Raw genomic sequence first — 27,836 nt, forward strand, 5'->3', positions numbered from 1 at the left:
GAAGTCAGAAGAGGACTTTCAAAGGTCATTAGAATAGTAAACCAATACATGGAAATAGTTCAGCCTCGGCAGTTAGGGAAGAAATAGAAACAATAATGAGATACTATTTTCATTAATTAGATTAGAAAATATTTAGTCTACTCACACAGGCTAGAGTTCAAAGTCACTCAGATTGACAGCAGGCAGTGCTTCAGGGCTCAGTGCAGCACTCACCATTCAGCATCATCTTACATGGGCCCAAAGCAAGGCCCTCTCTCCTGTCCACCATTAGCCCCATCCCCACCCATCTACTGGAGAAAAATTCAACAATCCAAAAAAATCACATTGAAAAAAAGTTTATTTAAAAAAGTTCTAGCAGCAAGAACAGTAACAAAACAAAAGGAGAGACCGACAAACAAAGTAAGAAGGAGGTTGTGTCCTATGGGACTTGTCTCCATTCTTCAATCAAGTTCTTTATACCGAGCAAACATGACTCTTCGCACAGCGTCTCGGTAAGTCTCGTTGGACTGTCTCTTGCTGGTTCTTCCTGGAGCCCCCACACTGGGGCCCCTCATCCGGCCTTCGGTCTATAAAAGAAAGGCAAACTATAAAGCGGGCTGTATGAGTTAAATTAGCCTCTAGGCTGGTCTTTGACCACAAACATTTCTGAACCAGTGAGGAGCAGGACTTAGGAGAATTTACATGTTTAATAAATACCCAAGATGAATAAGGAAAGTGGTGATGCCATAATTTCAGGAAACAGAATTCAACACCAGGAATATGAGAAGCCAATCTATAGTTGGCAATTTCAGAGGGGGACTAAGTTAGCACAAAATGGGCATTTCCTCTTAACACCTTTGTCCCCCTGAAATCTGAGCAGAAAAGCCCTTCCTGGCAACCAGGACTAACTTCATGCTCCTCAAATTTTAGCCATCACAGAACTGATGACAGTCCCTCTCAGAGATGCCTTTGTATCTTTTATTGTTAGTTCCCCAGATTTCACCAAATGATTCCTCAGTCTCAAACTGCCTAATTCCCACAATGCCTCACCTCTTCCTCTGTGTAACAGCATGAGCCCTATTCTAATTTCTCTCTCCACTTCCCACCACCAACCAAACTGCAAAGGGAAAGCACGCCTAGTTATAACCCAGTAATCAAGACCGAGGGGCCCCTCAGCTCTCATATTCTTCACCAGCAGTGGAAAGAGTCCAGCTGAAAGGCAGGGACGCAGCTCTGCGCTGGAGTGAGAGAAAACTAGTTAAGTATATTGTAGGTTCATGTCAGCCCAACAGGATGGAAACCACTTCACCTCTTCGGCTGAAGCCAATCCAGGATGGCCATATCCAAGGCCTGCCCCCTTCCTCCAACCAGCAGCCTGCTGGACACAGCCTCCTTTGCTGCTATTGTCAAGATCTTCTTTATCAACAGGTTTACGATCACTGCAAAAGAAGCAGACATACTTAGATACTGTTACTTTCAAAGTGACCTGCTGGTGAGCCTAATAAAAACCTGTCCTCTTGATTCAGATTTGCCTCCTCTTACATATATTAAATGATATCTCTGAGTGTCTGCTATCCATGCAACAGACTCTGTTGTGGGGATACAGAGATGACCAAGACCTGACCCTGTTCACAGGGAAGGACATGAGGAGGGTAATATGTCAACAGATGCTTATGGCACATTGAAGAGCTCAGCCGTGGGTGTGGCAACAGTAACTCCCTGCTATTGAAATACAGCACAAGGAACACAAACTGTGAAGGGGCATTTTCTGGTTACACAGAAAATGACAAACTCCAACAAGAGGGTACAGCTGAACTGGGTCTGACACATGTGGAGTTGGTGAGCTAGGAAAAGAAGTGTGGGAGGAAAGGAGGCCACAGCAAGGAGCTGCGAAAGAACACAATCTGTCCAGGAGAGGAGTGTAGGAGCTGACGAAAGGCTGCTCAGGCCAGACTGAAACTCTGTGAACATCATGCTAAACCCGACTCTGGACTTCACTCGGGCAAAGAAATGCCCGGAACCGCAGGCCTCCCTCTAGGCAACATCTACCTCCACACAAGATGAACTTTAGGAGTTTTCTGCATACTGAAGTCGTGGTAGTGGTAGGGTAGAGAATGGACTGAAGACTGAAGAGCAAAGGTTGAGATTAAGAGTCGGGTTTGGAGGCAAGCTAGAAAGGGGGCCCAGGGGATAAAGGAGGAAGACTGGGCCAGACCAGGTAGGCCATGATGCAGTAATGTTATTACTCTGAAACAGGAATACAGCAGGTTTAGCAGACTTGGACTAGAGTATAACGTGGAACATAATACCAAATCATTGTTTAGTGTGAGGAGCCTGGGAGGTATCCAAGAGGACACGCCCAGGAGGGAAATGGAAGTAGAGATTCTGAACTCAGAAAACAGCACTGATTTAGGATGGAGCCGCAGAACTTGGTAGCCTGTTAGTGGCGGCTGAGGCTCTGGGTACCTTGGATGATACAGGTCAAGAGAGTACGGCAGTGAGGGCAAAGTCCAGGAGAACATCTGGAATCACTCAGAAAAGGGGTGAGCAGGAAAGAAGACGAAGGAGGAGAGCCTGGGTGTGTCCTCTTGGATACCTCCCAGGCTCCTCACACTAAACAATGTGGTGTGAAGGGTACGGGGAACAGAGGAGGGTACCCTCCACATTAACAACTGACTCAGGGCAGAGGTGACCTTCTTCCTCCCAGCAGACCCCTGAACCTCTGTCCTCATGCGGTGTAGTTCAAATTGCAGAGAGTGACCCAATGGGATGTTACATTTCGTGGTCCCCCCTTAACACCTCTTAAAAATGCAAATACAATAGACTAGAATTAAAATATTTATTTATTGCACACAGTAAGAAAGTATTTTTCATGAAGATTTCTTTTTCAGTTACACACACACACACACACACACACACAAAGTTACTGAGACATGATTCAAAAATAACCTCTCATTTGTGGGCTGTGATCAAGTAGTTGAAATGCCAGAGCCACAGCCCTACAGGGTCTCCTCAAGGCCTTTTTCCATCATCACCTCCCTTCCCCACAGGCATGATAATCTACCTTGGCTTCCAGTTCTTTTCTTACTAACATGGAGATCAGCTCAAGTCTAACTAGATCAATACTTTTCTTATAATCATTTTATAACCCCCACTGTCCTAAGATGATGAGTATGAACTTCATGAACTGGCCTTTGTTGGGCCAGCCTCATCTCATCACTCAACCACCTGTCCCTAGTGTTTAGCGCCACTGAGCTACTTAGAACTCCCCAAATGCATCATAACCCCCCTCTTTCATCCATGGTGTACGCAATTCCCTCGGACTGAAATGCCCTCCCCTTCCCCACCACACGTGTGCCTGCCCTACGAGACGCAGCACCACCTAAGCCTTCTTTATTCAGTGTTCAGTCAAGGATAATATGCCCTGCTCACCTGAGTATTCCCTGCACCTAGTGCAGAATCTGCGCACAGTGGGTTATCAACCAACTAAATAATTCTGGGCTCATGACCTGGAGACTACCTCACTGGAAACAAGCACAGGAAGCTAGAGACCATATATCTCTATCAGCAGCCAACCACTTATTCAGCCCCTATGTGTAACCTGCTCCCGACAGCCTGACCGCCCCGAAACAGAGAACATCAGCACAATTGGAGGAGATGGTTTCACCATTAGGTCTTGAGGCCTAGGCTGAGTCAAGAGTTCCTGGCTTACCTGTCGGTTTCCCTGGAGTATTTAATTCGTTTTCTTTCTGGAGAGTCAAAAGATTGAAGCTTTTCTCTGCGATCATTTCCTCTTTCTTTAAACTTTCCCTGTTGGGAAGCAGAAGAACAGATCTGAGGGAGCAGAGACGTGAGGAAGCTTAACTTTATTTCTCACATTTCTTCTAATGTGAAGGGAGTTCAACTGGTAACTCCTGGGATCTCTCGCTCTTCACACACTCTTCTGGAGGAAGCAGTAGCTTCTTGGACAGGTCAATTTGGCAATAAGCTCGTATGCTTGACCAGCTGTCTTTTCCTTCTCCTCTGAGGAGCTCTCCAACAGGCCTCCACAGGCAGATTCCAAACCATCACATAAGGCCTGACCTGGGCTGGTGCAGCTTGAGGCTGGGTAGGAGAGTCTGGCTAACTGTGTGGTCTAGGTGGCTCTCACAGGAAGCTACCTCGTCTAGCACTTTAGCAGTAAAAGATGCTATTTCAGCAGCCCTATCCAACACTGCCTCATTGATTTTAAAAGCTGGTTAGGAAAGATGAATGCTATTTATTTGATCTACTCGGAGACCCTTAGTACCACCTTTTAAAAAATATCAACTTTATTAAGGTAACATTTATAAATAAGATGCAACTGTTTAAATGTAGTTTGATGAGTTTTGAGAGATGTATACAGCATCTTTTAGGGCGCCTGCATTCTGTCTTCAGCACAGCCTAGAAATTCTACACCAGAAAGCAGAGTCAAGGCAGTAACATGTCTAAGCTTACCTCACGCTCTCTCCTCTCCAGATAGGCGAGCTCCTGCTCTGACTGCTTTATTTTCCGATGGATTTCCAGATTTTGCTGAGAAGAGAAGGAGTTCTGAGTATAGAACAAGTGGTCCCAAAAATGCCTCCAGGCCTTTCCCAGTAGCTGCTTCAGGACAGCAGCTCCTTTCACTGACCAGCTCTCCTAAGTGATCACTACACCCTGCATACACCAATCCTTAACTGGTCTTACTTCAGGCTCAGCAATGGGAACCCAGGTTCTAACGCTGCCTTTTTACACAGATTAGACGTGGTGTGGCACAAGAGGGGACTTCAATCTACTTCTATCTAAAATGTAAAAGACACAAACCTGGTTTATATCTCTTTACCTAAGATCAAAATTATGGGAGAGGGGAATCTGAGCACTTCAGTGAAGAAAACCAAATGCTCACATGCTCTGCCACCACCACCACCACCACCCTGACATCATTCACTTTCAAGCCCCCAGAGGAACATGGAAAGGAACCCCAAGGCCCTGAAAGAGCAAACAGGCTGCTCTGAGAATCCCCTACTCCTTGAGGGCCCCACACTGAAGCCCGGCTCCACTACACAAGATCCTCAGACAGATAAAAGAGAGGAAACTGCAGGGAGGGGAGTCTCTGCACTGATCTCTGCGAGGAAAGGAAAAGTGCTCCTTCTACTTTCTACTGCCCCAGGGCCATTTCAGTTTGTGGGTTTACCAGAAGGCTAGCTCCTCTTTCCTGATGACTACTTTTTATCCCGTTAGCCATTTATTAGCATTTTCATCAGAGAGCTGAAAATTTAAATGTTAGTCTGATGACTCAGAATTTAAAAAGATAGAAGGGACTTGGGAGGTGGTCTGTTGCAGGGACTGTCAGAAGGAGTGTCCCAGAATCCTCGAAGCTTTGCAGAACCTCCAGAGGCAGCTGGGAGAAGAGGTGTGCATATTACCAAGAGCAGAGCTTCTCAGCTTTTAGCCACATGAGACTGGGTTTTGTATTGAGAAAAAGTCTAAGTCCAATCCTCCCCTCACCTGCCCTTGCAGCATGTGCTACAGAAGCCTGAAATAAATCACGCTACAGCGTGAGTCCACCTATGGGGCTGTATTTGTCCAGATTTTGGCTCCTTGGTCAGTACATATAAAGGGAAAGACTGCAGGGGAGGACCGATGTATGTCCATTTAACCCCCTAAGAACAGCTGTGCGCCACAGCTTACAGCAATTACTAACTACATGAAGAATCGGGAGAATGTGACCCACCAGGGGAAAACTGCATCCTGTCAGAGCCAGACGAAACCAGGGGTAGCCTCCAAGGATCAAAGAAGGGAAGGGGCTTATCTGAGGTCCAACTGTTAGGTTAGTGATAGAGCTAAGATGAGAAACCCAGTACGTGAGCTTCCGACTCCACAAGCCCTTCTCCTCCTGTCCTCAGCACAGGCTGTGTGTGGTGCCCCAGCCCAGCCATGCTGCTTGCCTTGGGTCTGAAGTTTTTTGAAGGCGGGTACAGCTTGAAAGCAAAGCAACTCATGAATAAAAAAGGTGGAGAAGCATCTTATTCTCAAAGTGGCCCAATTTAATTATAGGAACCAGGGATGATGCAGGCTGAGGGAGGACAGCATAAGCTTGTTTTTCCCCCTGAAATGCTCAACAGCATAAGCTTGTTTTCCCCTGAAATGCTCATCAGAAGTTTGAGAGGTCAGGGCCCCTTCCCGATACCTTGTGCAGGTCTGAGAGCTGCTGGTGCTTGATCAGGACTTCTTTATTGGGAAACTGCCTTCTGCAGAGCAGACAGGCCAGCTTATTCCAGTCTGTGAGTCTGTCATCTTCGTTCTCCTTCTTGGTCAGCTCCTCCTGCTGTTGGGGCTGAGCTGTGCGGGGCTGTGGAGGAGGGGGCTGCTCCTCTTCCTCTTCCTCCTCATAGTCACTGTCTCCGCCATATTCACCCAGGAGGCCGATTAGCGGGTTGACCACCTTGGGCTGGAAGGAGGCGGCCACGGATTAAGACCAAACTTAAGCTATAAGCCAGAAAAGTCCCCTAGCCCTAGGGACTCTAGCCCTAGCTGGTTTGGCTCAGTGGTTAGAGCACTGGCCTGCAGACTGAAGGGTCACAGGTTTGATTCCAGGTCAAGGGCATGTACCCCAGCTGCAGGCTCGATCCCCAGCCAGGTCGGTGGGTGTTGGAGGCAACCAATCGACACATCGATGTTTCTCTCTCTCTCTCTCTCTCTCCCTCCTCCCTCCTTTTCACCCTCTCTCTAAAAATCAATGGAAAAATATCCTCTGGTGAGGATTAAAAAATAAAAAATAAAAAAGGAAGTGACTCTAGCAACAGAATGGTGAAGAGAAGAGGAGGAAGGGGGGCCGAAGTAGAACACAGTCTTTATTACCAGCTTAGAGGAAACTGTCAGGTAATGATGCATGGCCAATGGCTTATGATCAATCAAAAGTAAAAAATAAAGCAGGATACGACTGTTATATATTTATATTTAATCTTAACCATGTGATTAGATTTAGACTATCACTTCTTTTTCAAAATTTATCTTTACTGTTGAAAGATGCCCTCCCCCCGCCACTGATTTCAGAGAGAGAGAGAACGGGGGCCGGGGGTGGGAGAGAAACATCGACTGGTTGCTCTACTTATCTATGCATTCATTGGGGATTGAACCCACAATCTTGGCGTATCAGGATGAAGCTCTAATCAACTGACCTACCTGGCCAGGGCGAGACTATTACTTTAAGGCATCTAAAAAATAGGAAGCAATATTAGCCACTATTCACTCTGGCCAGGCAGGCAAACTATAAAAATGACCAAACATCTAAGCCAGAAAAATGAGTTTCCTTGGTCATTTAGAAGAGAAGAATTAACAAGACCAAGATTTTAACTTAAAATGGCCCAGGCATTCCCCAGTCTGGCAGGAATAGAGCAGGGTGGAGGGAGAGAGGAACTGCCTCTGATTCTCCAGTTATATCCCTATTAGCAGACAATGTACCCCACTTGTTTATACTTGTTTGTGAGAAACAGAGAATTAAAGGACCAACATCAAAGTGAGGCACCCGCCTTTGAACTTCCTTTCCCATTGGAGCCAGCCCTAGCCCTAGACCAGGGCATGAGCTCAGCCTTACTGGTGGAGGACTCTCTTCCTTCTTCACAGTGGGAGGCAGGGGCTTCTTAAAGACATCCTCTGGGGAGGCTGTCCCCTCACCGGCATTTTCCTGAAACTGACAAAAGTTACGTTAAGAGTTGCTGCTATAATTGCAAAATAAGAAAAGCCATTAAACACCTAATATTTAGTATATATTAAGTGACTACTATATGTCAGGAACCAGATGAGACATTTATACACAGCATCTTCCTCAGCCTCCACTACAATCCTCTTCGATAGGCATTAATACCCTCATTCTAGAAATGACTGGGAATACGGTTAGAAACACAAGTAGCAAAAGCAGGAGCCAAGTATTAAGCCACTGTGACTGTGAAGTCCAAGTTCTCACAAACACATTCTCTCTCTCCAGATAAACTAAGTAGTATTAAAAGGAAAAAAAAAGACACGTTATGAACTGAACCACAAGCATTCATCCACTTTCACTAATGTGTCAGGACAAATCAAATACAATTCTTTGGAAAATAATTTGATTTTATGCCAGGAGAAGCAAAGATATTCATTAGCTTTAATCTTGAAATTTTATCCTAAGGAAATAATTTAAAAGGAGAAATAAAATGCTAAATGCTGTACCTTACGACAGTATAAAATTAGAAAGAAGAGACAAACAATGCCGAAATGATGAAGAAAATAAGGGCACAGTTTTACTGTGAATTTTTACCAGGCAGGAATTAAAATAATAATTTAAAAATATTACAGAAGCATAGAAAAATACTTATGATCAAATATAAAATGAATAAAAAATATAAAACAGTAGCCCTGTTGCAGTTACACACATAGAGCTGTGTAGACAGAATCAAACACTGAGGGGGAAGGTAGGAAGTGAAACTGTGTGGCGCTGGAGTGCTGGGGTTTGAGCTGAGTCACTTTGTTCTACCACCCACGGTTTCTGCACTTGTAAAAAGAGAGACTGGCCCCGGCTGTGAGAGGCAAGGGGACTGCCTACTCTTGTAGCAACTTTACGCCTCAAACCCAGCTATCCTCTGCAGTGACCCCTTGATTTTCATCTGTAATTACGCACTGAAAAGAGAGCAGACCACAAATCCTCTCACCCTTGTCCCTCCGCGGTCTTTTTTCTCCTTGCCATCTCTTTTAGACGTTTCCTTCTTGCTACTTGACTTTCCTTGACTGGTTGGTTTCTTTTCCTTGCTCTCTTCTTCCTCAGGTGACCCAGGGTCCTGGGGCACATAGACTTCTTGCTGCAATACAGTTGGAACAGTTAAGTCTACAGAAAATGTCAATTTCTCAGTAGTTTCAGGTCTAAGGAGCAGAGTTCCCTTCTGGGGGAAAGAACAGTTCTCTACTTCCAAGTCTAAGAAGAGACCACATCTCTTCTTAGACTTGGAACAATGTAAAAACCCATTCCAGGGCCCAGGACACATCCAGGCTCCTTTTCCTAAGAGCAGCACTATTCTACTTGTAATGCCACAAGGCACTGATTTTTTAAATAGGAAGAGTTAATATAAAGGTCATCATCTTTAAAATACACCTGAATAAATACAACTCAATAGAAGATCTGGACTTTTTAAAACACCAGACTAGACATGAGGCACAATAGTCAAAGCAGCTGCCTGGAATGGAGAATTACTGTTTCCATAGATTTAAACTTTTCCAACTTTTCATGTAATGAGCAACCAGAGAATCTAGGGGATAAAATCTTCAAAGTAACAAATTATAGGTACTCTTCTCAAAACAAACAACCACTGACAAAGTAAACAAAGCCAAACACTCACCTGGGTATTGGGGTCATAATAAGTTCCTGCCAAGGGGTCATAATAGTAGCCAGTAGCAGAGTCATATATGTAACAGTCAGATGATGCTATAGAAGGAAAAAAAGCAGATGCAACATTAGTCCCTACTAATGAAACCCTTGTTGGGGACACACTAGGAACAGCCAAAGAATGAGGCTGGCCAACCTAAACAGGAGAACATGTAGGTGGCTCTCTCTCTGAATGAGCACCCCTTGCCAACTTTGTGACCACTAAGATTTCAATTAATGAGTAGTCAGGCCAAAAACACACAACAGAAATAAAATGAAGGTCACTCACACTGTTGTCCTTGTCGATTTGAATCTGAAGACCAGTCTGAATTTCTGCCACCTCCCCTCCTATCTCGGAAATATTTTTTACCCTATCACAGAAAGGCAAGTTAAAATAATGGAACTTTCGACAGCCGTTAACCTTAACCGTCACCATCGGAGAGAATTCGCGGTCCCTCTTTCAGTCACTTGAGAATTTTAACGGAGCCCTCCCCAACTGCTGAAGCCTACCTGATAGTAGTGCATGTGGTCAGAGTGGTCCCCAGAATCATTTCTGCAACAAACAATACAACATGTCATGGGCCTGTAACCAAAAGCCACTTGAGAAGTGCCTAACCCTACAGACTGGCCAAGAAACTCTCTTTCCCCCATTTTGGAGGGAAAGAAACCAACCCCCACAGCATGCAGTTCTGGTGGTGCAGACTCCTGATGGGAGGAGCAGCGGGCCTTCTACAGAGTCTCTACTGGAGCAAAACAGCAACTGAATTGAGTGTGCAAGAGCCAGATTCCTGTAAGCCGGCCTCTCTGATGTAACCATTCCCCAGTTACCACTCCTGGGCCAGGATGAGTGAAGGAGTAAAGACGAATCCAATTTCCTAGTGCTATGGGAGTACGCACAAGGTCAGGGAGTAGGAAGTCAGGAAAGCATTTTCTTAGATTTCCAAGGGGCAAGGCTGTTTCAAGATTTTTCTGCATATCCAAGAGTGTACCATCATTTGGGACCCAAAGATACCAGGCAGTCAAAAAAGGAAGGACTAAAGTACCTAGACCTACTATTTAAGGAAAAAAATCTTGAGTCACAACAAGGCAAGCTTCAGAAAAAGGAAACAGAAAGCAATCCCTAAAAGGAAGGCATCATGTCTTACTATTTGTCTCTCCAGCAGGGAATAGAAGTTTCCTCCCAAACTCGAATGGAGGCAGCACAGGGAGCCCACCCTCTGCCTTACCTTCGTTTCCCAGTAGCCAGGTTTACAGCTACCATCTTCCCATCAATGCTAAATGGTGGATCAAGGTTCTGCAAGATCTTCACTACACGAAGAGCTTCCTGGGGAACACAAGACACGTGTTCAGTATTCGAATTCTCCACAGGACAAACTGTAAATGCCAGAGAGAAAAGGCCATGTCCTCTGAAGGGAGACCTGAACAAGGATTTACCTTCTCGAAAGAAAAAGTTACTGAACATTATGCTCTGGTCGTAACTGTAATACGAAGAACATGCTGGCAAGAACAGGCCTCTTAATGAAGGGCTGATCAGGGTAGTCAGAGTAGTCATCAGTTTCTTTTCTTTTTTAATTGGAAAACATTTTATTGTGATAAGCACGCCTTTTTCTAAATTATACAGATTTAAGGTTTGTTCCAGACGTGAAGACAGAATCAACTCAGATTCATTTTTGTTTTCAGTCAGTTTCTGGTACAAAGTGCAGAAATTCAAATCCTTTTCTTTTAGGCTGCAACTATCCTCAACTCAGATCCAGTTTACAAAGTCTCCTGTGATTTTTGAGCATGAAATCGAAGACATACCAATGACTTTTATTACTATCTTTGTGTTACTTCTATAGAAAAGGGCCTCACAGCTAAAAATTCAAGCCACGAGAATCTGTAAAAGCAACACTCTGAGGAAAAAGAGGAAGTGTCCTGTTACCACCAAATAAAAATTTGTCTGTGGTTGGGCAAAACAAGGTTGAGAAATGGGAAAATTCACTAAACTCTTGAAAGGTTCAGTATGCAGATTCTGCACCAGTGACTAAGCTCTCTATTTTAACTGGAAACTGTAAATGCCACAGGACAAAAGTGGATCTGAAAGACCGCTCAAGAATCCTAAGTTTCATGGGCAGTCACTTCACCTGAATGAACATTAAACCCAAAGGAAAGAACAAGAGAGGTTATGACACCAGGTAGTGCATGAGAATTCCACTGATAAAGTAGTCCTTCAGACCTTCTTGAGGCTTCTACAGCCAGCTGTCTCTAGGCCACTGCAAGGTGGGGGCAACTCACCGCGTGGGAGTCAAGGTCAATGAAGCCATAGGTGTGGCCCATGGGGCCGGTTCTATTCTTAATGATCCGGACATTGGCAGTAGTCAGGCGGACATAGGGCTCCAGCACTTCCACGATCACCTCAGGGGGCGTGGAACGATAGATACGTTTGAGCATGATCGCTGGACAAACCAAGCACAGATGGTAAAGAAGGAGAGAAACAGAAAGGTTAACTTCTGAAGTCCTCAGAGCCTGTCCTGTTTTTTTTCCTCTAGCGAGGCTGCTTCTGTGACAAAGTGCTAGTCAAATAACTACCTGATACTTTTCTTTACCAATACTTAGAAATCTACAATTAAGCCTCGCTGCGTGTGAACAGTAACTTGCTGTTTGGAGGATTCCTTCAACCAGAACAGCAAGGTCCGCAGAGCAGACGCCTCTACAACCAGGCTGAGCAGCTGTACAAGGTTGCGGGAAGCGGGGTCACAGTGTGGCATGTGCCCCGACAAACCACTTACTTTTGCTCTCCCCATCCTGGCGTGTGTCACCAGACCATGGCTCCTTCTCTCGGTCTCTTCGGAAGCTCAGCCCTTCCCTTCGGGAGGCCGGCAGATATCTTTCTCCTTCTCTCTTCTGATGTCCTTCTTCCCGCTTCTTGGGTTCAGGTTCCTTATCAGCGGACCTTGGGGGCTGGCTGGGTGGTTTTTCTGATAGTGCTGGTATGGAGGTTTTCTGAGGCTGAGGGTAAGTTATTAAATCTTGCTTCACCTCTGTCACTAGAGAAACAGAAACAGAATCTCCAGCAAGTTTTATCCAAAAAGCACTACTGCTGTGATTCCTCCTTCTCTGCCATCAAATACTGATACTGGAGTGCTCTTAATAGTCTCAGAAATGCCTACAAAAAGCCCCGACAGACTATACACAAAGCTAATGAGATAGCACATGAAATAGTTCACAGAAGAAACTATCCAAGTATTTAAAAAATGTAATTTTATGAGTTTTCTATCACTTCCCAAACATTATATGATGAAAGAGAGTCATTGATTGGCTGCCTCCTGCATGCCCCCTGCTGGGGATCGAGCCTGAAACCACGATCTCCTGGATCATAGGTCAATGCTCAACTGCTGAGCCATGTTGGCTGAGCTCGTTTATATTTTTACCGGTATTTCTGCAAATGTTTTTCTATTGAAGATCCTGAAATGTTTACATAGAGTGTAAACGGGAAAATAATGATAGCAAATGATTCCTAATAACTTCAAAGAAATGGGAGGGGTGTGTGTGTGTCACATGGATTAACGCCACATAGATTCTTTCCCAACCTAACACCCTTAAATGTATCCTGAACCACAATACTACTGATCTCTATTCAGCTGCCCATTTAGCCACCTCAGTCAGAGAAGCCCACAACCCATCTCTTTTCCCTGGTGGGACTCTGAGGCCCTAAGTCATTTATTAACAGGCCACATAAGGTTAGAAATCACATTTCACTTTTAAGACCTTTACAGATCAACTTATATTTAGGGATGACTACTTTTAAAGCCAAGCAAAGTATGAAATTTATTCTGCTCAGTGCACAAAACAAAAACCACTGCCTCTGTGCCACTACTCACCTTCCCTTGGGCACTTGCAGAATGAGCATGATCGGTGCCCACCAGTGCTGGCCTTACACTGCAAGAGAAAGAGAAAGAATTTAATCTGACGAAAAATATTTTTAAAAGCCGTATGTAACCCAACACTGTAACACCTGCCAAAAATGAGAGAAATGAGCCATATCCCAGGTCACCTTAAAGCCTAAGAAGTGTGATGTCCCCCCACTCACCGGAGCTGGCAGACAGAGCTGGGAAGCTGCTGTTTGAGAGCTGCTTTCTGACAGGGAGTCTGGACTTTGGAGCAGCCCCAAATGCCTTTGCCCTGGACAAGGATTTCTATAGGAAATAGACTTAACTAAGAAAACTGGACTGTTAGATGGTTTATAGGATACTACTTTCCCAAAACAATTGCCACTCACAGTATGCACCCAAAATCTGGTGCTGAACAGGTTATGACAGCCCCAGTCAGGCATGGCTGGAATGAGAATTCAATGATCAATTTCTCAGACGCTGATTTTAAAAAGGCAGAGGAGGAGGGGGATACACAGGCCGCGCCTTCGGCAGCTACTCTGAAGATGTTAAAAGGAAATGGAGCGTTAAATAGCCAGTAACAAGGGAAGAAACACTTTGCAATGTGGATGTAATTCTTCTTGTTGGAACCTATGAACAAAAAGGCAAGCACATCGTCCAACCCCTACGCCCCTAAAGTTTTGCCACTGAGCTTCCAAGTGCTATGAGGGCAGGGAACTGACTGGCAGGAAACCAAAAAGCAGGAACCATGAAGAGGATGCTCTCTGAGTAGGCCCTTGCAGGGTGAGTAAGAGTACGCAGATGGAGGAGAGGCGAAAACATTAATAGCAGCAGCTGATGAAACAGCACATGCCACATTCCAGGCCTACATGTCATCACTTATTGATCCAGATGACTATTACCTTTCCATTTTGTAGATGAAACTGAGGGCTGTAAGGTTATCATAGCTGATTATTTCATTATTCCCTGTTCTGTAAGGGGATCATACACACAGCCCTGCCCACTGTCAAGTGATTGTGGCATGGCCCTGTCCCTGTAGGGTGAGTGCACGTCCCTTCTCCACTGTCAGCCTTGGTCATGTGTCTTGCTTTGGACAATGGAGTGTGAATGAATGTGACCTACAAAGGTCTGGCAGAGGTTTTAAGAGCCACTGCTTGTGGGAATGAGCCTCTTGTTCTTTCCCTTAATCTCAAGAAGACCAGTCTCACATCAGGACTGCTCCTTCCATCTGGGTCCCAGAGAGGCCATGGAGCAGAACAATTAGCAATGACGCATAGGCCCCAACATGCACTGTGACTGAAGAATATGTTTGTGATTTTAAGTCACTAGTATTTGGGGGCTATTTGTTATTAGAGCTGTTAGTGGTAGAGCCAAGATCCAAACCTCAGTAGGTGCACTTTAAACACCATGACATTCACCTGTGAGTGTCCGATTCAACAGGCTCTAGTGTGCATATAGTGTAGCCATCACCACAGTCTAACTTCAGAACGTTTTCATCACTCAAAACAAGCTTAGCTGAGTCAATTCCCACTTTCCCTCCAGCCCCCAGAACTGTGCAGTGTATTCTCTTTTGTGTCTGGCGCAGGGCTTTCAAGGTTCATCCATGTTGCAGTGAATATCAGTACTTCATTTCTTTTTATTGCCTAACAGCATTCCATTGTATGGCTATACCACACTGTGTTTATCCATTCATCAGCTGACGGGCATCGGGTTGTTTCCATTTTCTGGCTATTGCCAATAACACCACCATGAATACTTTTGAAGTCAGCACATTCCATACCAGGCCAAAGATCACATACGCAGGGTTGGCACCTCAACCCTTTCAAAAAAGTGCAAAAATTTAAAAGTACCCCAGACAGCTAAGCAAGTAGCCTGCCATTTTTTAAAACAACAAAAAACACATTTTTATTGACTTTAGAGAGAGAGGGAAGATGGAAAGAGAGAAACAATGATCGCCTGCCTCCTGCATGCTCCCTACCCAGGATCAAGCCCGAAACCCAGGCATGTGTTCTGACTGGGAATGGAACCAGTGACCTCTTTGTGCACTGGATGATGCTCGACCAACTGAGCCACACCAGCCAGGGCAAGTGGCCTGTCGTTTTAAGAGGAAAATGTATCCAAACCACTCTGTTCTTTCAAGCAATAGCCTTGGCAACAATGGTATAATTCTGACATCAGATATCAAACTTTGTTTTATGCCAGTTATCAGAAAACAGAGTTCAAATTTTTCTCTTTAATGCTTGTCCCCCAAGTCTGATTATGAAAGAAACAATAAAGTATACATGACTTCAGAGAGAGGAAGGGAGAGAGAGAGATAGAAACATCAATGATGAGAGAGAATCATTGATCGGCTGCCTCCTGCACGCCCCCTACTGAGGATCAAGCCCGAAACCCAGGCATGTGCCTTAATCGGGAATCAACCTATAACCTCTTCTTGGTTCATGGGTGGATGCTCAACCACTGAGCTACACTGGCTGGGCCATTTTACCAAAATTTTAGAAAGTTAAATGTTTTCCTAAATTGGCACTTTAAGGTAGTATATCCGTGAAATATGAGTGCTTTGGTTAATGACAACCATAGCTATCCAAAATGCATTTTATTGAGATTAATAAAGTGTCAAACTAAAGTTTTTACTGACATATTAGATTCTATAATACTTTTAATAAAACATGTTCAGAAACTTTATAAATTTTTCATAATTGTTTTTGCAATGAAGTAGCAGCAATGAAAAATGAAAAATTATATTTTCATGCTCAATTGTAATCAAACTGGGCCTCTTTTAAAGAAAAAAATGTTTTTTGATTGATTTGAGAGAGCGAGAGGAAGGGAGAGAAACATCAATTTGTTGTTCGACTTATTTATACATTCACTGGTTGATTCTTTTATGTGCCCTGATCAGGGATTGAACCTCCAACCTTGACTTATCGCGATGATGCTCTAGCCAACTGAGCTACCTGGCCAGGGCTCTCAAACTGGACTTCTAATAAGAGTATAGCCTAAAATCTTTTAATACATCATTCCACAAGAATATGGAGTTAAACAGAGGTAAAATGCCCTGGTACCTGAAGTTCTATGTCCTTGGAAACCCCTGAATATCCAAAAAATGTATACCTCGCACAGAACCAGCCTCTCTAAATTCACCTTTGCAAACACTACTTTCCCTGTATCCACCCCCAGGAAGGGTAACTGGAAGAGGTTGAAAGTCAACGGACTATCATTCTAAAAAGTGTTTCCAACTGCAGGCCCAGAACCGTCGATGGCTATGGGCAGCAGCTGGGAAATAGGAACTATCGAGACCTTGCCCTGAACTCCAGTTCATCGGAAATGAATCAAGGAAGAAGAGCTCTGTCCTTGGCAATGCCTGCTACCAAACAGCATTCCTGGAGACACAGAGAGCTGTGAGGCCAGATCCTTACTGCTAAGAGAAAGAACTCTTGGCACTTACCCGTTTGCAGTACCAAAAATCCGGGCTTGGTACGTACTCGAGGGTGACTTCTTTGTCATGGATCATTAGAGTTCCCTGTGAAGACAAAGACAGAAGCCATCAACACCACCCCTCAGAGGACAGAGAGACAGGAAGGCACAGACAGCCTTTCCAGTCCCCGAGCTGAAACACTTTACAAAGAGGGAGCTATTCACCGACAGGAGTAAATGGCTGTTTTAAGCCAAGACTCGGGCAGTGCGGCAGAGCAGGCGTAAGCTTAGGGCAAGGGCGCGGGAAAGGGTGATTTCAGTCTTCGGCCTTGGTTCCTGTGGGTTGGGGCACTGTCCTTGGGCAGGTGAGGCCCAGTCTACTCCTCCAGAACTCAGGCAGTAAACTTTCATGTGAGCCCCAGCAAGCCCCCCACCTGGCTTGGGAGCTAGCATACTACCCAGAAAGCAAACTTTCTTCTGCAGCACAGAAGCCCAGGAGCCCTCTCAATTGTCTTCTTTTCCATGGCTAACTCAAAACCTCCTTGGAGAGGGAGGAAGGGCTCTTCGGTGCCTAAAAATTTCCTTGGGAACACTGGCTGCATGGCAAAAGCACCAGGGGAAAGAGATACAACACAGAAGACACGGAGAAGGGAAGAAGGTGAAAGCTTCATGGTAGGTCACATCCTCACATCAGGAAACTGAATGGCTGGTGGCGATGGCTGCAGCATCACCCTGGCTTGGAGCCTACAGAGTGAGCTGCCACGAGATCTAAGAATCAACCATTGGCAAATAAGCACTTTGGGAAGGTCTGGCACAGGAACAGGTGGGGCAAGGGGCTCAACAAGCCGGCAGCTACAGAGCTCCTTTGCCTCTGCATTTTGGACAAGTCATGAAATCTATTTCACATAAAAAAGAGTTTTGTTTCATAAACACTAACCAGCAGATACGTGTTAATGCAGAGGAAGAATATCTCTGCTACTGACAGGGACCCTCACCCATACTGTAAGTGAACTAACCGAGGATGCGCCTCTGGAACTAGCCCCTGCGCTGTTCATTGTCCGCCCTCTAGGGTCCTCTGTGTTTCCTCTGAGTTATACAAGGCTTTCTTTGCAATTGGACCTCAGTTTCTTGCTTGAATCCATACATCTGTCAAATAATGCTTTACCTCTCTGCTTTTCACACCAAAAGAGTCAAGAAAAATACATAGAATAAAATTATTGTCTTGTCAAAACCAAAGGAAAACTGCCTGCCTACCTAGGTCCTAGAATCTGATTGCTGAGAAATTGTTCCCTGGCTTATTCTCAAGGCTGGGAGACGATGATAGTATTTGCTAACATTTATTAGGTGCTTACTCAGAGCCAGGAACTGTTAAGTATGTTATTCTATTTAATCCCCTAAATCAATGGCGGGGAGACTTTTTTCTGCCAAGGGCCATTTGGATATTTATAACATCATTCGCAGGCCATACAAAATTATCAACTTAAAAATTAGCTACGAAGAAAGCTACTAGATTTATTGAATTTCGAGTCTCGCCTGCAGTTGCCTTGGTAGGTCTAGACCAAATGATACAGCCCGCAGGCCGGATGTTCCCCATCCCTGCCCTTAATGATCCCATAAAGTAACATTATCTCCACTTTACAGATGAGGAAACATGTCAGAGAGGGCAAGGTCACTCAGCCCATGAAAAGCAGAGCCAGGTTGACATCTGGGGCCATAGAAAAGGGACCTCCTACAGCATTCACCAACTCCTGCTCAGTATTAGGGGGAGGAACCAACCCAGAAAGAGAAAAACTTCGCAGGCAGGCAGGGTCAGGGGGATGGCACTCTGCCAAGCTCTACCCTCAAGATGGTATCCGTCCATCCAGAGGCAGTAAATCACATCATTTAGAAACATGGACTCTGGCCCTAGCTGGTGTGGCTCAGTGGTTCAAGGGTCAGCCAGCAAACGGATGGGTCCTGGGTTCAACTCCAGCCAAGGGCATGTACCTTGGTTGCAGGCTTGAACCTCTGGCCCTGGTTGGGGCTCATGCAGAAGGCAACCAATCCATGTGTCTCTCTCACATTGATGTTTCTCTCTCTCTCCCCCCACTCTCTTTGTGAAAAGCAATGGAAAAGGATTAAAAAAACAAAACAGCCCTGCCAGGCGTGGCTCAGTGGTTGAGCGTCGATCTGGGATCCAGGCGATCGGGGTTCAATTCCCGGTCAGGGCACATGCCCGGGTTGTGGGCTCGATCAATGACTCTCTCATCATTGATGTTTCCGTCTCTCTCTCTTCCTCTCCTTTCCTCTCTCTGAAATCAATAAAGATATTAAAAAACAAACAAACAAACAAAAAAACAACAACAAACCAAACAAAACAAAAGCATGGACTCTGGGCCCAGCTGCTACGACTTGGTTGAGGGCTGATCTATGCTCCAGGAGGCCGCCAGTTAGATTCCTGGTCAGGGCACATGCCCTGGCTGTGGGCTCGATTTCCAGGAGGGGACGTTCAGAAGGCAGCCGAGCGATGTTTCTCTGTCATCGATGTTTCTGTCTCTCTCTCCCTCTCCCTTCCTCTCTCTGAAATCAATAAAAACATATTTAAACGAACAAACAAACATGGAATCTGGGTCACGGTCCTAAATTTGAATCCTGCCTCCACTCCATGACCTTCAGCAAGGTCCTTAACTTCTTTGCACTTCAGTTTCCTCATCTGTAAAGTAGGGATGACAGTACCTACTTTATAAGATGGTTATGACCATTAAGTAAACTACCATATGTAGCTTAGCATGGAATACAGTGAAGGCTCAGTAAATGCATTTTGACCCCTCTGTGCTAGACAAGGCCTAGCACCAGCAGGTGGGACTAGGCAGGTCAAGCAGTCACTCACTCCATCTCACTTGCTTGTCAGGTACTGTAGTACCATTTCACAACTCCTTTCACCCTATTGAAAGACTACACCTTTATAGGGAATAGTCACTGCATGTCAGAACCTGCATCTCTATGACAGCACTTAGTGTTTAGCTGTCAACTGCTGGGCAAATCTTAGCATCCAGGCTAAATCTTCCTGACCTTTTATTATCAGTATCAAGCGCAGTACCTGGTACAGATAAGGGACTTAATAAGTGCTTGTGAGTGAAAGTCTGAATGGCCCCAACTATCCCTGGAAAATTGGCATGCGCAGTGCACAGCAGCTCTGGAGGGAGTGCCATTGTCACAGATTACATCATCCACCCAGCCCATAAAATGTGTGAGCTGCCATTTGAACAGTAAACAGTGCTGTCGGAACAAGGCACTACTGTTACAGTTAATTGCAAATCCCCATTTCTCCACTTGGAGGCATCAGTAGATCCAGGAATTTATAAGGCAAGGAGCACTTTATACTACAGGTAACAGATATGCAGTCCAGGGGCTGTGGGCAACTTTCTGTTGAAGGTGGGGAAAGTCCCCTGCCGTAAGTACTCATTGGCATACCAACCTGGAGGTTATCGTCACCTCACGTATTACAAAGGCAATGATTTCTTACTGCTCTGAGTCCCCTACAACTAAGGCAGCCCTTCCTTTTCATCCTGCACATGGCTAGACATAAGGCTGCCAGAGGCCACTGCTAAAGATGTGAAATGGCTTTAACATTGCTATTGCTTTAATAAGAATAAACGGACACAGGAGCAGCTGAATGAGAACAATCGGGTCCATCTATGGTTTCACTCCCCAGCTGCCATCGTACAAAGGCAGCCCAGACATACCAAGCACAGGCCTGACATACACTGTACCCCTCCCTAACCCTGCAGTGCCCTTTCTTCAGATTTCACAAAGCAAAGATCTGCCAGCATCTCCCAGGTAAGCAACTTGTGGGCAGTTGGATTAATAAATGGGTAGGATGATTTCTTTACTTTTTGGTTGTCCACTTTAAGGTAATTGTCTATCATCTACCATATTCACACATTAGAATTTTTATTCATCATTTGAATTGCTGGGTCATTCATTAAGCTACAAAAGTAAAGGTATCATAAAAGACCACGAGTCTGATTAACCAGGTATGGCTCCTAAAGAGGTACCATTTATTTCAAAGTGAAACCAAAGATAATTCCCTTCTCAGCAGTGAAAGATTCAGTTTAAATTAGATTAAAACCTGCTAAAATCCTCCCAAGCCCAAAACTCTCACCTGACAAAGTCACACATAGGTGTTCCTAAGTACATCTCAAGAGGCCTTAACATGAAGCTGCAAAAGGCTAAAGGTAACGCCCTCCTCAGGAACAAAGCAAGTCCTTACTCTCCACTGCAGAGGAGCAAGCTAGGTGTGAGGGCTGCTGGATGCAACATCCACATTTCCATTTCCTTTTTTGCTGCTGCTCCTGGAGACTTCATAACTCCATTTTGTGACTGTCAACCTTGAGAAGGACTTGAGTGAGAAAACTGAGGCTCTACCCTATGCTCAAGCTGGCTCATAACCAAGTCCAAGCATTCTTAAGCTACTGGGGAGGAACAAGAGAAAATGGACACACATTTCTGGCCAGGAGCTTTGCATCTTTGTTAAAGATCTCCAACACAAGCACGGGCACAGTTAAACTTTGTACTGAGGGTACAGCTGCTGTGTGGCATATGGACTGTCTCATTAAAGCATGGAGAGAGAGACAGACAGACAGAGAGGATCAAAAGGCAGAGGAAAGTATGTGGGCCTAGTGACTACAACTCACACTGAAAAGTCAGCATCCCTCTTCGTAGGGTTGTGCTTCTTCCAAACACAGGGTGGGAGAATCGGGTTACTGGTGGCTGAGAACTGGTACTGTTCATCAGAGATAGTAGCCTTTATTCACAAAGCAGTTACAGTTTACACAGGCATTCTTCACAAACATCACCTTGCTCAAGTCTCACAAGTAGGACACATATAAAACCTATTTCCACATGGGAAGCTATGGTTGAGATACATGGAGCAGCCTGCCAAAAACCAGAGCTTGTTAGCAACACAAAGAGGACTAAAAGGTTTTCCTTTCACCATATTGCTTTTTTGTTTTGTTTTGTTTTTAAAATTCCAGGGAATAAGCCAACTCATCATACTTGCCACACCAAAGAGGTGACTTCTGATAAAAAGATGCACATGGTAAAGTCTAAAGAAATTCACAAGCAATGGTGCTATAGGGAGTTTCTAGAGAGACTACCACAGAGAATTGCTTGATAGCTTTTCTAATCCCCAACCAGCCTACTCAAGGTGGTCTTTATGTTCTTGCAGCACCAACAAGTACTTTAGGTGCTATGCCTAAGACTAAGAGGGCTGCTAGTAAGTAGCTGCTACCACGAGTTTCAACAACCCTGACAGGAAGAATAAAGCAGCAGGTTTAAAACAGATGCGTCATTTCTCTTAACAGTAAAGAGTAGTTTTATTTATTTATGTATTTAAATATATTTATTGCTGAAAGTATCACAGGTGTCCCCCTTCCCTCCCCCCAGTGATCCCCTCCACCCCGCATCTGCCCCCCCGCCCCCTCACTATTGTCTGTGTCCATGGGTTAAGCATATATGCATTTAAGCTCTTTCATTACTTTCTCCCCACCCGCCCCCCACCCCACCTCCCCTCTGAGATCCCTCAGTCTGTTCCATGCTTCTATGTCTCTGGACCTATTTTGTTCATCAGTTTATTTTGTTCATTAGGTTCCACATATGAGCGAGATCATGTGAAACTGAGTCAGGAACAATCAGAAAACCCAAACAGGCCAACCACCACCAATGAAACTGAAGCAGCGATCAAAAAGAGTAGTTTTAATAGAAATCTTTGCAAAGCAACCAGGCTCATTCTTTTTGGTGCAAGGCTAAGTTATATTTCAAACATTTTGTAAAACTCAGTATTCTCAAAGGCAAAATGAGAAATGAGACGGAAAGAGGAGAGGAGGAGCAGGAAGGGGGAAAGCAGAGAGCAGAGCCCCGGAGGGAAGCACACGGAATGCTCTGCGACAACTCTGCAGCTCTGTCCGCTGACCTCTGCACCCTCTGCTTAGACGGGCCTTTCACCCAACAGGATCTGAGTTGCCCTCTCAGCAGCCAGGAGATGAGGCCCTGATGGGATCTCTGCTGGAAACAGAACCCACTTCAGGGTCCAAGTTAAGGTTCACGGGCAAGAAGATACTGTCTTCTTGGCTGCTACTTGAGATACCTTTTCTTGTCCAGATGAAAATACAACAAAAACATTTTCTAAAATCCTCCTTGCCCGGCCGGGCGTGGCTCAGCGGTTGAGCATCAACCTAGGATCCAGGCGATCAGGGTTCGATTCCCGGTCAGGGCACATGCCCGGGTTGCGGGCTCGATCCCCAGTCCGGGACGTGCAGGAGGCAGCCAATCAATGACTCTCTCATCATTGACGTTTCTCTCTCTCTCCCTCTCCTTTCCTCTCTCTGAAATCAATAAAGATATATTTAAAAAATAAAGTAAAATCCTCCTTAACATTTTTCATAGTCTTACCATTTATCGGTCATTTCCTAAGAGGACACAACCCGCATCTTGCTAAAACCTTGCCTGTGCTCTTTGAAGCAGTATAGCTGGCCTGTGTTTCACTGAGCCCCACCCACAGGGCTCAGAGCTGGCCAAAGTCAGGGTCTCCAGATGAACTCTGCTCCAGGAACACAGTACACTCTAGACCAGGACTTGACATACAGCAACTTGATTAAAGGCATCTGGTGCTGAGAATATATTCCACCCACTCCACTACGCTCTCTTTTGTGTATTTTAAAGTAAGATCCCAGTTCCTCCAGATAATGCTCTTGTCATAATGAAAGGATATCAGTGATTTGTGGTCTTGGAGATAATTTCATTAACTAAGGTCCAGACTTAGGAAGAATAGACTTGTCTACCCAGGGATCCACAAGACTCTCCCATTCTAAGACTCATTTGAGTTAAAACCAAAGAGGCAAAATATGAACAAACACATTAAATAAATGAGTAAGCAGATAAGTAAATAATCAAAATAGCCAGAAGTCTCTCTCCTGTGAGAAAATGAGGCTCTACCAGAGACTGAGACTGCCAGAAAGGTGTGGCACTCAGCAAGTCCTTTCACCACAAACATCTTACTATAAAGAAACGATTTACAAGCTCCAGCTATTAGTACTTAGAATAACTGAACAACTGTGAACCGCTAAAATGCAAATATTTTTGAAACTTTCAGTTTGTTAACTCTGCAACATTTTACTTTTATTATTATTAATCCTCACCCGAGGACATGTTTCCATTGATTTTTATAGAGAGAGGAAAGGAGAGGGGGAGGAAGGGCGGGGAGAGGGAGAGGGAGAGGCGGGGAGAGGGGGAGAGAGAGGGAGAGAGAAATATCGATGTGAGATAGAAATGTCAAACAGTTGCCTCCTGCACATGCAGGGGATTGAACCCGCACAACCTGGGCATATGCGCTAACCAGGAATCGAACCTGCGACTTCTTGGTGCATGGGACCACGCTCCAACTGAGCCACACCGGCGAGGGCAACTTTATACGCTTCAGAGCAATGTTTCATCGAATGCTTACAAGGATCTCAGTCAAGATTTCCCTTGTTAATCAAAAATTTATTTCCCCCAAAATATATAACCTAATTCATAGTGGAAGCACAAGATTACACTTGGACATATCTTACTGATAATCCTCAGAATTCCCTTCAGAGTTAGGTTTCTGTAACCTCCATTTAATTTTCCTCAGAAATTTCTTAGTTGGTTTCAATCACACTGTAATGAAATCAAAGTACTCATAAAGTAGACTACAAAAGCATGAAACAGCTTGTTTTTTCCTAAAGATTTTCTCGGTTAACCCTAAAATAACTGTGGGGTCTACAGGAAAAAGGTTTTGAGTCCCAGTTAAAAGAGAGACTCCCTCCACAACAATTAGGACCATTTTCTCCCACATGGCTGAAGGGCAGCTCTATGACATTCTTTCACATTCGGAGAGGACGACTGTCCTAGCTCCCTTGGCTCTTTTCTTCTGGAAAAAGTGGACCCTAAATTCAACACACACACATGCTGCATTGCTTAGGTCTAAATAGAGTGACTATGGTGGAAGGTTTTCCAAAATCAATGTGAAAAATGCAAAGCTCCTTACTTTGCCGTTCACTGAATAATGTAAGCAAACCAGTTCTCTCATTTCTTCTTCCTACAGAGCTGATGGCAGGAGGTGGCAGAACAGCCATGACAGCAGATGAGACCCACAGTCCCAAAATGCTGCACAAGCCACACTGCTGAACCCACCACGAAGGCTGCAGTGTGTTCCCCAGGCGCCCCCCAAAGAACCAACAGCTATTCTGCTGGTCTCACCATTGAAAAGAGATTGTATCTACTGGTTCTTTATCTACTGCTTCCCACCGAAGAAACTTAGCTCTTTTTTTTTCTTTTTTTAAAAAATATATCTTTATTGATTTCAGAGAGAGGAAAGGAGAGGGAGAGAGAGATAGAAACATCAATGATGAGAGAGTCATTGATCAAGCCCGCAACCAGGCATGTGCCCTGACCTGGAATCGAACCCTGATCGCCTGGATCCTAGGTTGACGCTCAGCCGCTGAGACACGCCCAGCCGGGCCAAGAAACTTAGCTCTTAAAGACTGTCTCTAGCAGCCTCTCTGGCTTCAATGTCCTTGCTCAGACATTTCAGAGAACCCTGCTGACATACTTTCTACACAAACAGTGCCCTGAAAAGATGAATAAAATACAAAGCCACAAGACTTCTGAACACATACTGTTCAACCACCATTTCAGGGAGGTAACCACCTACCACCGTTCTTTTTTCTTAGGCAAAAGCTACAGACCTAGTGCCACACTGACAGAAGCTACAAAACTAGGAATGGAAGCTTAGAGTTAGAAAAAGTCCATTGGACAGGAGGTTAGGTCATCAGGTCTACTCATTCTCACCTGCAAATAATACAGAATTATCAAACTTCAACTCCTAATAAAAATAAGTGGTGGCATTTCACATTTGAGACGTGCTCAAGTTAAATTAGTCCATGCTGAGGAAGGGACATTTACTGAGCTATATCATGGCTGCCTCCACAGCAGAAATGTACAGAGAATGAGGGAAGGATCTCAGCACAGGGCAGAAATCTCTGGTAATCCAAGGGTTTGGGAGAAGACAAACCCAAGAGGTCTCTAACCATACCCCAACTGGAGTTGCTGCCAAGTCTACAAAGGACACAGCCATCCAGAAACCCTCTTGATCAGAGCCATCCACCCTAGAAACCTAACACAGACTTAACCCTTAGGTGCTTTTACATACCCTCAGACCATCTAGTGTATTAAAAGGCATCCCTTTTATTTGTTTGAAGGTTATCAAACAAAATAAGTGATCATATAACTGAAAATTTCTCCTCTTTTTAGGAAAAAGTGTGGAAAATACATTTAAAAAGGGAGAGCCTTGAACAATGTTAGGAAGCACCTTGAGGTTTCTGTTACATAGAAAAGACTGCATGTCCATATTTCCTAAGATAATTCCAACTTCATGGTCTGTCCTGTTGAAAGGCTATGTGTCGGGCAGTACCAACCAATTTGAGGTTCTAGGAGATGGTCACATTACAACACACAACTGGCTCCTCTCAAAAAGATTTGAAATTCAATGTAGTACTGAGATTATTTCTTCTTGTGGGAAGACTGCTAGAGTTTTATAGATTTAAAAATGCCTTTATCACCCAGCCGGTGTGACTTAGCAGTTGAGCATCGACCTAGGATCCAGTAGATCAAGGTTCGATTCCCAGTCAGGACACATGCCCAGGTTGTGGGCTAGATCCCCAGTCGGGGGCGTGCAGGAGGCAGCTGATCAATGACGACTCTCTCATAATTGATGATGCTATCTCTCTCTCTCCCTCTCCCTTCCTGTCTCTGAAATCAATAAAGATATATTAAAAAAAAAATGCCACCCAGCCGGCGTGGCTCAGAGGTTGAGCATCGACCTAGGATCCAGGAATCGGGGTTCGATTCCCGGTCAGGGCACATGCCCCGGCTGCAGGCTGCAGCTGATCAATGACTCTCTCATCATTGATGTTTCTATCTTTCTCTCTCCCTCTCCCTTCCTCTCTCTGAAATCAATAAAGATATGTTTAAAAAAAAAAAAAATGCCTTTACCTTTTCCCCTGCTACCTTTTCATCCTTCAAAATCACTAGCCAGAACAGAGCATGTATTCTTCTTATTTATTTTTAATGGATTTTGAGAAACATTGATGAGAGAGTAAAACATCAATCAGCTACTACCTCCTGCATGCCCCCCATTGGGAATCAAGCCCCACAACCCAGGCACGTAGGACTCAAACCAGTGACCTCTTGGTACATGGGATGACAGTTCACTGAGCCGCACTGGCCTGGCAGGACATTCTTTTTTTTTTTTAAAAACATATACTTATTGATTTCAGAGAGAGGAAGGAAGAGGAAAGAAAACAGTTGAAACATCAGTGATGAGAGTCGTCATTGATCGGCTGCCTCCTGCACGTCCTCGACTGGGGATCAAGCCCACATGTGCCCTGACCGGGAATCGAACCGCGATCTCAACCACTGAGCCACACTGGGCCAGGCGGAATATGTATTCTTTACTCAATAACAGATATGTTCTCTCAGCTGACTAAGCATGTAGATGATGTTTTAAAGCACTAGGATCATAAACAAATACACTTTTAAACAAATAAGAAGAATGTATCTCTCTGAAATGCTTATTGGGACACACAGAATGGAAAGAGCTCTTCAATACTGTCGGAAGTGAAGAGGGACAAAGGAGTGAGACAGTTTATGTTGAAAGGTCGGCTGTGCTGACGGTTCACCAACAGTTCAGGCATAAAGTGCACTGTGAGCTGCAGGCACAGCGGACAAAGCTGGATGTGATCCAGAGAGGAGAAAATGATGAACCACACTTAAGAAAAGTGAGAGCGCCCAGAAATAAGATCAAGATATATTCTTCTTAAGATAAGCCTGGCAGGAATGCTGGTGCTTTCAGACAGGAGGCATTCTACTTCTGTCCTCTAGAAATCTTATTCACATGTAATAAGATTCAGAACTCATGCAGAAAAACTGCATCCAAAGCAGCCCAGGCAGAACATGGTCTCTGTCATTCTGTAACCTCACTAGCTTCTGAATCTACTGATCTCGTATCCAAACTTCAGACACTGACGCCAATGCTGGTCTATTCCACTACCAGTTATCAGTCTATGTGTAATTTTAAAGGATATAAAAACATTTTCTATTTTATTATTATTTAGTATATT

The 27,836-nt window shown here is 44.6% G+C and overlaps 1 protein-coding gene across 7 annotated transcripts in view; it reads right to left on the reverse strand.

Moving 5' to 3' along the window:
* Positions 1-319: 319 nt before the first annotated feature.
* The window catches only part of RBM6 (RNA binding motif protein 6), a 60,046-nt gene continuing 32,529 nt past the window's right edge, over positions 320-27,836 (reverse strand). For 5 of the 7 annotated variants that reach the window (XM_016202891.2, XM_087824720.1, XM_016202892.2 and 2 more), the window contains 15 exons: positions 16,688-16,762; positions 13,234-13,291; positions 12,142-12,399; positions 11,648-11,808; positions 10,600-10,697; positions 9,884-9,926; positions 9,663-9,744; positions 9,348-9,433; positions 8,667-8,813; positions 7,577-7,672; positions 6,170-6,430; positions 4,456-4,530; positions 3,692-3,789; positions 1,289-1,418; positions 320-566 (listed from right to left, as the gene is read on the reverse strand). In XM_016202891.2, the coding sequence (XP_016058377.2) occupies positions 441-566; positions 1,289-1,418; positions 3,692-3,789; positions 4,456-4,530; positions 6,170-6,430; positions 7,577-7,672; positions 8,667-8,813; positions 9,348-9,433; positions 9,663-9,744; positions 9,884-9,926; positions 10,600-10,697; positions 11,648-11,808; positions 12,142-12,399; positions 13,234-13,291; positions 16,688-16,762 (1,794 nt within the window). In that variant the 3' untranslated portion in view covers positions 320-440. Of the gene's footprint in view, positions 567-1,288; positions 1,419-3,691; positions 3,790-4,455; positions 4,531-6,169; positions 6,431-7,576; positions 7,673-8,666; positions 8,814-9,347; positions 9,434-9,662; positions 9,745-9,883; positions 9,927-10,599; positions 10,698-11,647; positions 11,809-12,141; positions 12,400-13,233; positions 13,292-16,687; positions 16,763-17,672; positions 17,826-27,836 lie in introns of all 7 variants that reach the window. The other 2 variants (XM_016202895.2, XM_016202893.2) reach the window with 2 other exon arrangements.

The sequence above is a fragment of the Miniopterus natalensis genome, chromosome 15 (assembly GCF_054644295.1).
Source record: "Miniopterus natalensis isolate mMinNat1 chromosome 15, mMinNat1.hap1, whole genome shotgun sequence".
NCBI lineage: Eukaryota > Metazoa > Chordata > Mammalia > Chiroptera > Miniopteridae > Miniopterus > Miniopterus natalensis.